Here is a 12,279-nt window from a genome sequence, read left to right on the forward strand (position 1 = left end):
AATCTCATGGGGAGAAAGTGCTAAGAATTCATGTCTTTATTCCTTTTGATTTCATTATAGAAAAATATCTGCTTGTTTAACAAAAATATAATAAGAAAGAGTTATTTCCTTCTAAACAAGTAGGTCTATAGCATTTCCCATGGGAGAATTCGTAATTGATACTCCTAATGCCAAACCTCAAATTATTAAGCTAATAAATTTGCTTGGCTTTTCTGGCACAAAAAAGACATGGATGTTTATTTTATTTTTTTAATAAAAAATATCAGTCTCCAGTTTTAATAACTTCAACAAAAAACTACTTAGAGACGCTTGAAGCTCTGACTCAGGTGGGGCAAAGGCAATATACGTAACCTAAACATTTGTACCCACGTAATATGCTGACAAAAAAGAAAAATTTTAAAAAAATGCAAAAAAGTGCTATAATGTTATATAGTAATATCCCACACTAATAGGATATAGCTGAAAACTTCACCATCCAGAATACAACAAAGAATTTGAAAGTAAATAAATTAAATCTCTGAACAGCAAAACAGAGAACACCAAATCCCTGTAGCTTACTCATAAGAATTCCCTTTAAATACTCACTTGAAGCCTATTTCTTTTTTCTGAAGGAAAATCTTATCAGACTTTTTTTTCTTTACACTGGAGATCTCAATAAGTCAATTTGAAGGGTGTGTTACGAAAAGCGGGCACACTGACAACAGCAGGGAGCCATAGGCAGCGCTCCCTAGCAAGGCAAGAGACAGGAAAAAAGGAATCGGATACACTACCTCATATATCCTACCATTGTAGGACTTTCCTTGTAAAAACAAATCTGTGTTATTAAGCAGTTTCTAAAGGTATCACTGTAATATAACATTAGCATATAAGTTAATATTTAAATAATAACTCTGAGATATCAGCAAAGTTAATGTCATGCCAATTTTAGAAGTCAGAAAAACATGATGCACTTAGAAATCTATTCTTTGAAGTGTTTACCATGGAAAACATTTTAGTACTTAGAGACATTCGGTTTTAACAGTTTAGAGATGTAACCCTAGGAAAACTAGTTCATCTCCAATAATACTAGATAAATAAGATGATTTTGAAAGACTACTCCTTCTTTTGAAAAATAACCCACATCCTCCCTATCCTTAGTCACCTTTCAATATTTTTAGATGAGTTGCCATTTATCCAATCATTTTCCCCATTCTCATATCATGGTAATGAGCAGCCTGGCTCTAGGATCCTTGCCCTGCAACTTTCTGTTCCGTACTGGATTTTAAGCTCCTTTACAAATAGGTACCTTCCAGGAATCTGGCATCATAAAATTCCATAATGTACTCCTCTATCATTTTCTCCATCATGCCCACCACAGTGCTTTGCACCTTTGTGAATGTTGGTAGGTTTGAACGTAGTTAAGGGGAAAGTAATGGTTAGAGTAAGCCTCTCTGAAGGCTTAACAAGACCTGTTTAAATTTTAGTGCCACCCTTATTGATACGCTTATAATGGCTCATCTTTGCATATTAACTGGTCATGAGTATAATTGATGTAAAAATGATAGAATTTTAAATAAAGAGAAACACGAAAGAATTCTGATTTAGAAAATTGTGAAATATTAAAGGCAGTTTCTGTCAAAAGAAGTAGCAGGAAAAGAAGTAGGAACTTAAAAAAAATTATTTACTATGTCAGTTAGGGAAAACGAAGTATTTTAGAGCACATTTGACTAACAACATAATATTTCCATTTCAATTAATGAGGTCCTAGATATCAGGGAACAAATATTTTATTTCTCCCTGTATTTCCAAATTTAACTGCTAGATTAGGCTGTGCAGAAGCACCACCTTCTGAACCCACACCTTCATTTTATTCTCCCCAAAGCCCCAGATGGAAGAAAACAGGACAATAAGCTTTTCTTTGAGAATTTGTTAACTTTCCTCTTATGTGTGATAGAATTTGACTATTTAATATGTAAAATGAAAACTGACAGAAACTTCTATATGTGATGATTTATATAATTAAGAATCGCAAAGCAGGGCTCTTGAATTTAAAATGTTCCACTAAAAGCAGAACTGTTGACATACAGCCTCTCGTTGGTGAAAATTTTTTTTCATGCTGAAGTTAGAGAAAGGAACAAAATAAAATACTACTTTGGATTAAATTCTGATCAACAGGATACTGCTGACTGATAATTTAGGAATAGGAGGTTCCCTAGGAGAAGTAATTCTCTCACTGTGAAGTCTATAAAACAATGCAAGTAAATATGACCACAGACGGGCTTATACCTTAGAATTCAGAAGGGTGCAATTAAAGTAATTTCAGAAAACAAACAAGTATACAAATATGACTCAAGTCAACTTTCAAAATAGAAACCTAACATAAAATCACATCAGTCGATATGAGGGAAGGTAAAGAGGGTACATGAGCCTGTGTCGAAATCGCTGGGCTGTTACCTAGTTTAATGTACACAGTACACAGAAAATGAAGTAAAATTTAGGAAAAAAAAAACAGAAAAAAGTTTCACAAATCTTTAAATTAGTGCCAGAAAAACTAAAATTCAGGATTATCTGAAGTTTCAAAATAAATATTAAAGAATACCTTTTAATTAGAAAGCAGAGTTTTTAGCTATGTATGAAACAAGAAGGAAGTGATTCCTTTACTGCATGGGGACACTAATGTTAGCTTGGCTGCTCATGGAGAGAAAACAGAAACATTCAAATCCATTTGCTTCTGCTTTCTCCATCTAATGGGAATTGTCTTCGAATTGGAAAGGTTAGAATAAAAGTCATTAAAAGAAAGTAAACCACTGGTTTAAAAGGAACAGGGATTTGGAGATGGTAAGAGTCTGCCTAAATGCTTTGAATTAGGCCTAACAAATAATTGCTCAGAACAGCCAATCGACCAGCAGATCTGATCACAATATTATAGTTTAGAAATACTAGAGAAATACTTAGGGAGAAAAACCACAGTACCAGAGATTGGTATATTGTACCAGTTTTCGAAAGGAAGAAGAAAAGATTCTGACAATCATAGTTTAATATATTAAACGTTAATATTTAGATAAACTACAGACTATATTATTAAATAAATGTTTTGAGGTATTTCAAATAACCCAATGGAGCTTCCTTAAGAACAAATATTGACAAACTAGGCCCTTATTTACAGGTTTTTTAAATTGGGAGAATGTCATAAAGCTATATATTGTATGTTGATTTTTATATGGTGTTTAACAAATTTTCTTATGAAATCCTTAGGAAACATATTGAAAAGTCTAGATAGAATGATGCCACTCAAACATGTTCACCAAAGGGCTCCTAAGGGCAAACACTCTGTGCTGGGCATGGTGGCTCACGCCTGTAATCCTAGCATTCTGGGAGGCTGAGGCAGGAGGGTTGCTTGAGGTCAGGAGTTCAAGACCAGCCTGAGCAAGAGCTAGACCCTGTCTCTACTATAAATCGAAAAAATTAGCTGGGCATGATGGTGCTCGCCTATAGTCCCAGTTACTTAGGAGGCTAAGGCAAGAGGATCACTTAAGCCCAGGAGTTTGAGGTTGCTGTGAGCTAGGCTGACACCAGGATATTCTACCCAGTGGGACAGAGTGAGACTCTGTCTCAAAAAAAAAAAAAAAAAAAAAGATAGTAAATACTCTGGCCTCAGATAGGGAAAAAAAAAGCTCAAAATATTTTATCTCATTATTACTTTTAAAAGTTATAACATATATGTTATTATAAAATTAAAAGTGGTATTTCAAATAATTTGCCAATTAAGCTATTTGTTTTTCTCCAAAACTTTAAACAAACTTGGTAGCTAAATGTACCACTCAAATTTTCAAGTAATATCGATATCCTTAGAATAGGTCTTAAATATATTTTGTGGCTTTGAGTACTTCCTGATACCTACAACCGACTACCAGGGGTTCTTTTATCCTCAGTTTGAAAAGTGTGGAACCAGAAGAATATTCAAACTGCACTGATAAATATTCTACTCTTGAAATGCAAGTAATCTTAATCATCCACAAGATTCTGTCCTTGGACCCATTATTTTCAAAATGATTATCAGTACATGAATGAAAATGCATAAAATATGACTATCAAATTTCTAAATGACACAAAACTAATAGAGGAGGCTTATGTTACGTTACATAATCAAGATCCAAGTTGTTAATATTGACTGAATAATAAGCCTAAAAGTTGAAATTTTACAGAGATAAAGTATAGGTTTAAAATCAATTATGTGAAGTCTAGATTGAAGATTCCTGGTTTATCAGCTGTTCAAAGCTGTTAAGTTGAAGGCAAATTCAGTATGAGCAGAGCACAACTCATATTTGCTCTAAACCATTTTAACAAAATCTTGTTCTCTATGTCAGAAGAATTTTGCTATGATCAAGAGATAAAATGACTTTATACTACTCTCTCCTAGTCATATCACATCTGCAATAATGTGTCAATTCTGGCTACTAAATTTTTTAACAGAAACATGGAAAAACAAGAGAAAGATAGAGGAAGAGAACTAAGATGATGAGTAGCCTACAAACCACACCAGACGGTGAACAACTGAAAGAAAGGGAATGCTGCAGGGAAAGCAATAGATGGTATCAAACACTGGACGGCTGTTGCATAGAGAAAATAGGTGCTGGAGGGTCAGTGAGGTCAAAGAATAAGTGTAGTGACTGCAAGGTGGAGAGAAATGATTGGTCAGGTGTGGGATACTGGAGTTTAAGATTTTAGAGATGTATGTTTGTTTCCAGTGAATAATCATTTGTGATGGTTGTGGCTAAAGCAGACGTGAAAATCGTCTGTGTAGAAATTGGAGTGACCTTTTTAAATGCCGAGAGATAGTTTGGGATCACAGTGCGGCAGGAGTCAAAGAACTCACTAATAAGGAATGACCAACGGGTCAGTCAGTGATGGCAGGAGGGAGCAATAAAGTGTAGCCCAGGAAAGACCATGAACTGCAAAGGAAAATGAGTACTTGCCTGAGAAAGACGTAACAGAGACTAGAAGAGGTTAGAAGGGGTAATGTAAAGCTCAGACGATGTCACCACCACTTCTTGATCCTGCAGTTTGGAATGTGGACAGATGAGGAGAGGCTGCGAAAACACCTATCACACAGGGGGTACAGAGAATTCACCTTTAAGACCAGCATAGATGCTCAAAGTGCATGCCTCAAGGTATGCAAAAAATAAATAAATAAAATAAAGTGTCACAGAAGTGTCAGATTTGGATAGAACCAAGTTTGCCAGATTCCTCATGTCTTGACTTCTATCCAACACACGTGGCTTTAAACTTAACTTTCTATTTTCCTTTCTTCCCATTCTTTGTCTTCTTTTATTCAATGCCTGTTTATCAAAAAACAAATATGTGCTAGGCCTTATGCTAAGTCAAAGGAAAATAAAGCACAAGAGGGAAAAAGATGTATAATATAAGTCCCTGTCCAGAAGGAATTCATATTCTAGTATGAAAGGCAGATTAAAAAAAATCTTAGCATTATAACATGTTTCAATAAGGTAAGCACTGAGGTCCTAGGAGGTAAAAGAGGACTGTTCAATGTAGCCCAGGATGGGGAGAGAAGATGAGAAGTAGTCAGGGTAGGATTCTCCTAGCACATAACCTTTGCACTAAATATTGAAAAATGTTACCTAGTTGGAGAAAGGTAAAGAGCTATCAAAGGAAGCTACCCTGCCAGTCTCTAATACACACTTAAAGCAATCAGTAGGAGGGAAAAGCAAAATAAAGCTAGAAAGATAAGAGGAAGCAAGTTTGAGACAGTGGAGCCAGGAGAGGTTAGAAAAGGCCAGATAATTGCATATCATTTTGAGAAGTCTATTAAAACATGTTCCCTGGATTGTTGGGTACAGCCCTTTCATCCATCATGTTTCTTCTATATTTTCCTGTTGGGTCATCACAATCCAATTCCAACTTGAATTTTGATTCATGGGCTACTTTTAACTTCCAGTCTCACGCTTTATTCACAATAGCAGGTTTAAGCTATTCTTTTCTAGTCTGTGTAGTAATTATTTGGCAGGATGGGGTAAGGGTGTGGTGGGGTGAAAATAGCCAGCCCTAATAATTCCTTGTAAAGAACAAACTTATATTTCACATAATAATGAGTGTGCAAAGTTTCTTCCAAAAAAGACCTAACTTCCATGAGTATTATACATATAAAATGATGCTTAACAAACCCAAAGGATTAAAGATTTACATGATACGTGAAAGAAAACTCACAAGGCACTGTTAGGAAGCTCTTATTAACAGCTGTGCATAGCATCAAACTCTAATTAGACCAATACTTGAAGCTTAGTACCATCCTCTGATGTGGGCAGACTATTTTTAAAATTTCCCACATGATTAATTATAACCAAAGGACAATCCACATACTCTTCCCTTTGTTTAGTAGGAAAAACTGCAATAACACATTTCTAAAAACCTGAGAAAATCTCAACACTTTAGGATGGAATTAATTGCTACATTGATTTCTAATTCTTTATTTTATATTGGGTTTTTCCTTCTAAGAGGTAATAATATAACATTTAACAATTTTTATTGACCTAGGATGCCTTTCGGTGTTGTTTTCTGAATAATTTTTAATTTCTTTGAAAAATAAGCACCTTTGGTAATTAGTTGACAGCATGGATAGTAGCTCTGGCAAGACTTAACTGTAAGAGTGCAATAGATCTTAGCAAAAAAAGTCTATAATTCATTTTTCCATCTAAGTAGAAAGAAGATAATAATATGGCTACCTTAGAAGAAGAAAGTGTTAATGTGAGCATACATTCACAGAGAATTAATAATTTATGATATTTGCCACATCCATGAATTGCAATGCATGTGTATGCCTATATAACTTTGTATGGATCCTTGATCACTGTATATAATATTTATGAATGGTTCTGTTGTTTCATTTTTTCATTATAGAATCCCCATAGACACAAATGTACACACATGGCTGCTTCTTTTTTATGCACCTGTAACACTCATATATAAGATGGAGTTGATATTTCTCCATCTGAATAACTAGAATGCAAGAACTTGACATAGTCAGAAATGATATTATTCAGTTTGCCCTTCCAATCTTGAATTCTTAGTTCCTTACCTCCTCAGAAAGAAAGAAAGGCCAATGATATTCTGAGGTCTGACACTAACACCCTTATCTCTGTCGAAACTTTTCTTTTTTTATCTTCTCTTTCATACCTAAATAAACTGAAAAGGCAATTGAGGCATACAATCAGACAAGACTTCATCCTCAGTGGCAAAATTGTTCAGGAAATGACAAAAGAAACTTTCTGCTTAATAAATAACTCAGTAAACCAGGCATCTATGACATGAACAGAAGCAATGGAGCCGATGATTTTCTCCTTATTCTTGATGGCTGGCATCAATGATTTTAATGATCACTGTCTAATGTCTTTTCAGATTTCAAACCTTTACATATATGACACAGTGCTTCTGCTTGCTAATGCTTTTCATAAGAAGCTGGAGGACCGAAAGTGGCACAGCATGGCAAGTTTGTCATGTATCAGAAAGAACTCGAAGCCTTGGCAGGGAGGGCGTTCCATGTTGGAGACCATCAAGAAGGTAACCTCTGATAAGCATTTTACTCTTCTTAATTTTCATGTGAAAAGGATACAATAAATCATTGTTTGATGAGATATCTTTTAGAAGAATTCTTTTCTTCACTACTATTGCTGCCAATATAAAGCACAAAACAGTGCAGTGGAAAAATAAAATATTAAAAAAGAAAAACGTCAGAGGGTCACAAACATATATAAAAAAGGGGGACCTTTATTTAATTGTAAGGGAATTTTATGCAAGTAAAAAATTGGTGGTTGAGATATTTTAAATTGCCTTGGCTATGTCATTAGCATTAGAGATACTCAAATTATTTGGGTTCCTATCACAAAGTACAAAAACTATTTTTTTAAAAACCACACCATCAACTAGAAAAATTAACAGTAAACTTAGCATTTTTTTCCATTTAGATGATACATAGGAAAACGTTGGATGTGATGACCCTTAATTTATCTTTCCATAAAGATATTATTCACAAATAGCTAATATGTTGCAGCATTTTGAACTATGTTAGATACTTGATTGCATTATTCTTCTTCACTGCCAATATGTTCCTTAGCCTCGCTGTGATCTTTTTGGCTTAGCTACCTGTTCCATTCCCAGAAGGCAGTTTATGTTGTTTAGCTCCTCTCAGTGGTATAAGAATTCTGCAGTTTATTAGCCTCTTTGTCATGTCATCCTTTCTGACACTTTTCGTTTGTCTTGCACAGCTTCTTGGATTTAAAATGGAATGATTAACAAAATAAACAAATCTCCTGTACCCTTTACATAAAGGAGACAGGCATTTGGAAGTTTACATTTTTTTTTCTTTTACCTGTCCCTTTCCTTTCTGCATATGTTTGCCTTTAACTCCCAAAACACAAAGAAAAATAGCTAGTCAAATGAAATGTGAATGCATTTAGAAAAGTCAGAGAAAAAACCTAAAAATTTGATATTAGCAGTGAATTAGATATTAAAAAAAAACCCAGGAAGTTGTAGAAAGATACATTTCAAGTGGAGAATAGCTTGAATCTTTCTCTGGGCACTTGTCTTAGTCCCTTTTCTGCTGCTCTAACAGAATACCACAGATTGGGAAATTTATAAAGAGCAGAAGTGTTTTGGCTCATGGTTCTGGGGGCTGGGAAGTCCAAGACTGTGGTGCCAGCATCTGGCGAAGGTCATCCCATGGCAGAAGGATATCACATGGCAAGCAAGCCAAGAGAGAAAAAAGGGGGTTGAAATTCCTTTATAACTAATCCACTGCCATCTTAAGGGCATTAATCCATTCATGGGGGTGGAGCTCTCATGGCCCAATCAACTCTTAAAGGTCCCATCTCTTAATACCATTAGAAAGGCAATTAAATTTCAACATGAATTTTGGAAGGGATGTTAAAATTATAGCATTCCACCCCTTCTACCCCAAAAATACTGATGTCCCTCTCACATATAAAATAAATTCATTTCTTCTAGGTAGTCCAAAAAGTTTGAACTTGCATCAGCATCTACTCAAACGTCCAAATTCTAGAGTCTCAACTAAATCAGATATGAGTGAGACCTAAAGCACAATTCATCATGATGCAAATTGTTTCTAGCTATGAGCTTCTGAAATAAAAACAGGTTATCTACTTCCAAACTATAGTGTTGGGACAGGCACAGAACAGACATTCCTATTCCAAAAGAAAAATACAGGCAAGAAAAGAAGGATAACTGGTCCCAAGTAAGATCAAAACCCAACAGAAAAAAATAACATTAAGTCTTAGAGAATTATATCCTTTGACCTCATGCCCTGGTTCCTGGGTACATTAGAGCAGGGACTGAGCCTCTAAGCCCTCAGGCAGCCCCTCCTCCAAGGTTTTGCTGGACTCAGCCTATGCAGTTTTCACAGGCTGCAGTTACATGCTGATGGTCCTACAGTTCTGTGGTCTTGAGGTGGCCTTATTTCCATGAATCTGGTACGCACTGCCCTAGTGGAAACTCTGTGATCCCACATTTCTTCTTAGCATTGTCCTAGTAGGGGGTCTCTATAGTGGCTTCACCCTGGAAACAAGTGTCTTCCTGGGCTCCCTGACATATCATAATATCCTTTGAAATCTAAGTGGAGGGAGCCATACCCCCATAGTTCTTTCATTCTGTGTACTGCAGAGTTAGCACCACGTGGATGCTGCCAAGGCTTACTGCTTGCACCCTCTGAAGTGGTATCCCAAGCCACACCTGGGCCCACTTGAGCAGCCTGGGAAAGCTGAGGAATGCTACACTGAAATGCTACAAGCAGAGTCCTGAGGTGGCCTTGGACAGTGAGCCCATGGAGAGCACCCTAGACCTACGCCCTGAAACCATTCTGCCCTCCTAGAGCTCCGAGCCTGAGATGGCAGGGGCAGTCTCAAAGATTTTGAAATGCCTTCGGGATCTTTCTTCCACTGTCTTGACAAATAGCACATGGCTCCCTTCTACTCATATGAATCCTTTCGCAAACAGTTCCTTGGCGGCACCCTTGCTATTTCTCTCCTGAACATGCTTTTTCACTCCTTCCATAGCGAGGCTGCAAATTTTTCAAATCTTTCCATCTGTTTCTCTTTAAATTATAAATTCTATTTTTAAATCATTTCTTTTCTTACATATTTTACTGTATGTGTTTAAAAGTAGCCACACAGCAGCCTGAATGCTCTGCTGCTTGAAATGTATTCAGCCAGATATCCTAGCTCATTGCCCTTAAGGTCTGCATTCATTAAAGTCCTACGACATGGACACAATTCAGCCAAGGTCTTTGCTACTTTATAACAAGGATGGCCTTTACTTTAATTTTTAATACCTGATTTCTCATTTCTGTCTGAGATCTCATCAGAATGACCTTTACTGTCCATATTTCTATCAATGTTCTATTCAAAATCAATTAAGTAAACTCTAAGAAGTTCCAGACTTTCTCTGTAGCTCTTCCGTTCTGAGCCCTCTCCAGAATTGCCCCTAATGCTCCATTCACATCCTACAGTCTTTATGCAACCTACTCCTCCAAATTCTTCTAGCCTCTACCCATTACTCAGTTTCAAAACCACTCCACATTTTAAGGTAGTTGTTACACCAACAGCCTCATTACTAGCTATTGATTTTGTCTCTTAGTTCATTTTCTCCTGCTAGAATACCACAGACTGGGTAATTTATAAAGAACAGAAGTTTATTTGGCACATGGTTCTGGAGGCTGGGAAGTCTACCAGCATTGTGCCAGCACCTGGTGAGGGTCATCCCGGGGCACAAGGACATCACATGGAAAGAAAACACACAAGAGAGAAAGAAAAAGGGGGAAAAACTCTAATGATAGCAAGGCCACTTCTGTGATAATGGCATGAATGCATTCATGGGGGCAGAGCCCTCATGACATAAGCACCTCTTAACGGTCCCACCTCTTCATACCATTATCATGGCGGTTAAATTTCAACATGAGTTTTGGAGGGGACTTTCAAAAACCATAGCAGTACCATTTCCTCTTTGTAAAAGAATCACCTTAATGAGAATTTAGGATATTATCAACACAAGTACTTGAGAATTAAATGTATTGACTATATTGGCAGAGAAAGATTTTCAGCTGAAAATGAATAACTCAAATCTATACTCAAGGTGTTGCCAAAATCTTCCAGCTTTATCTATGTAGAGAGCTGGCAGGTGTGAATCCAAGGGAGGTTGTTGAACATGATTCTGATACTGCCAATTTATTAATTTATGGTTTGGCTAGGACGCAGGCACCTGAATATATTTATTCTTCTGAAGCTTTCATACAAATACAGAATAATAGTTTAGAAGGTTGCTTAGGAGACATTTATTTAGTGAGGGTATTTATTTAGTAGAGTAGAAAGGAAAGAGACATCATAATATATCAGTATTTCTCATGGAGCAATTCAATATATAAAATGCTGCTCTTAGAATGTCTATAATCAATGGGAACAGAGCAAGATGGCTAAATAGAAACCTCCCGTGATCATCCCGCTGCACAAACACCAAACTCAACAACTATCCACACAAGGAAGCACCTTCAGAAAAACCCAAAAAATCAGGTGAGCAACCATACTATCTGCTTTTAACATTATGTCAAGGAAGGAGATACTGAGGAGGGAAGACAAGACAGTCTTATGTTGCCTACACCAGCCCTCCTCCATTCCCTGGCAGTGCCACACTTGCACGCCCAGTGGAGAGAGAAGCTCTGTGCCTGGGGAAGGGAGAGTGAAGTGACTGAAATCCAGGGTCTCCCTGGCACAGGGGAATACAGCACAGGGCAGAATTTGGCTAGTGCCCATGGAGGGAGCATTACACCAGTGCAGTCAGAGAGAAACTGTCTACCCCAAAACTTGAGTTCCCTCTAGCCCCACCACTGGCTGCCAAAAAGCAGCCTGGAAACTAGACTAAATTCGTAAAGCAGTTGAGCCACAAAGGCTGCAGTCCTTGGGCAATTCCTGTGGCTATGCTGGGTCAGAGCCAGTGGACTTGGGGTGCACATGACCCAGTGAAACACCAACAGTAGTGGGCAAGCGAGTGCTTGTGTCACAACACTGCGGCTTGCTCCTCCCAGCAAGCGCCACCTACTGACAAGGAGTCAATTTGCATAACCTTTTACTGCATCTACTGACTCATCATACAGGGTGTGGTCGAATCTCACCCACGAACACCACCTACTGGCTCAGAGACTAAACAAGGAGTGTCATTATCCAAAGAAAATCTACAGGTAAGAAGCAACAGCTGATCCAGATGGGAAGGAATCAGGGAAAG

General features: G+C 37.2%; 1 protein-coding gene across 1 annotated transcript in view; it reads left to right on the top strand.

Moving 5' to 3' along the window:
* The window catches only part of GRID2 (glutamate receptor, ionotropic, delta 2), a 1,246,697-nt gene that overhangs the window by 761,502 nt on the left and 472,916 nt on the right, over positions 1–12,279 (top strand). Inside the window, exon 7 of the mRNA XM_012647158.1 lies at positions 7,393–7,554. Within this exon, the coding sequence (XP_012502612.1) occupies positions 7,393–7,554 (162 nt within the window). The remainder of the gene's footprint in view (positions 1–7,392; positions 7,555–12,279) is intronic.

The sequence above is a fragment of the Propithecus coquereli genome, unplaced genomic scaffold (genome assembly GCF_000956105.1).
Source record: "Propithecus coquereli isolate 6110/MARCELLA unplaced genomic scaffold, Pcoq_1.0 Scaffold26, whole genome shotgun sequence".
Classification (NCBI taxonomy): Eukaryota; Metazoa; Chordata; class Mammalia; order Primates; family Indriidae; genus Propithecus; species Propithecus coquereli.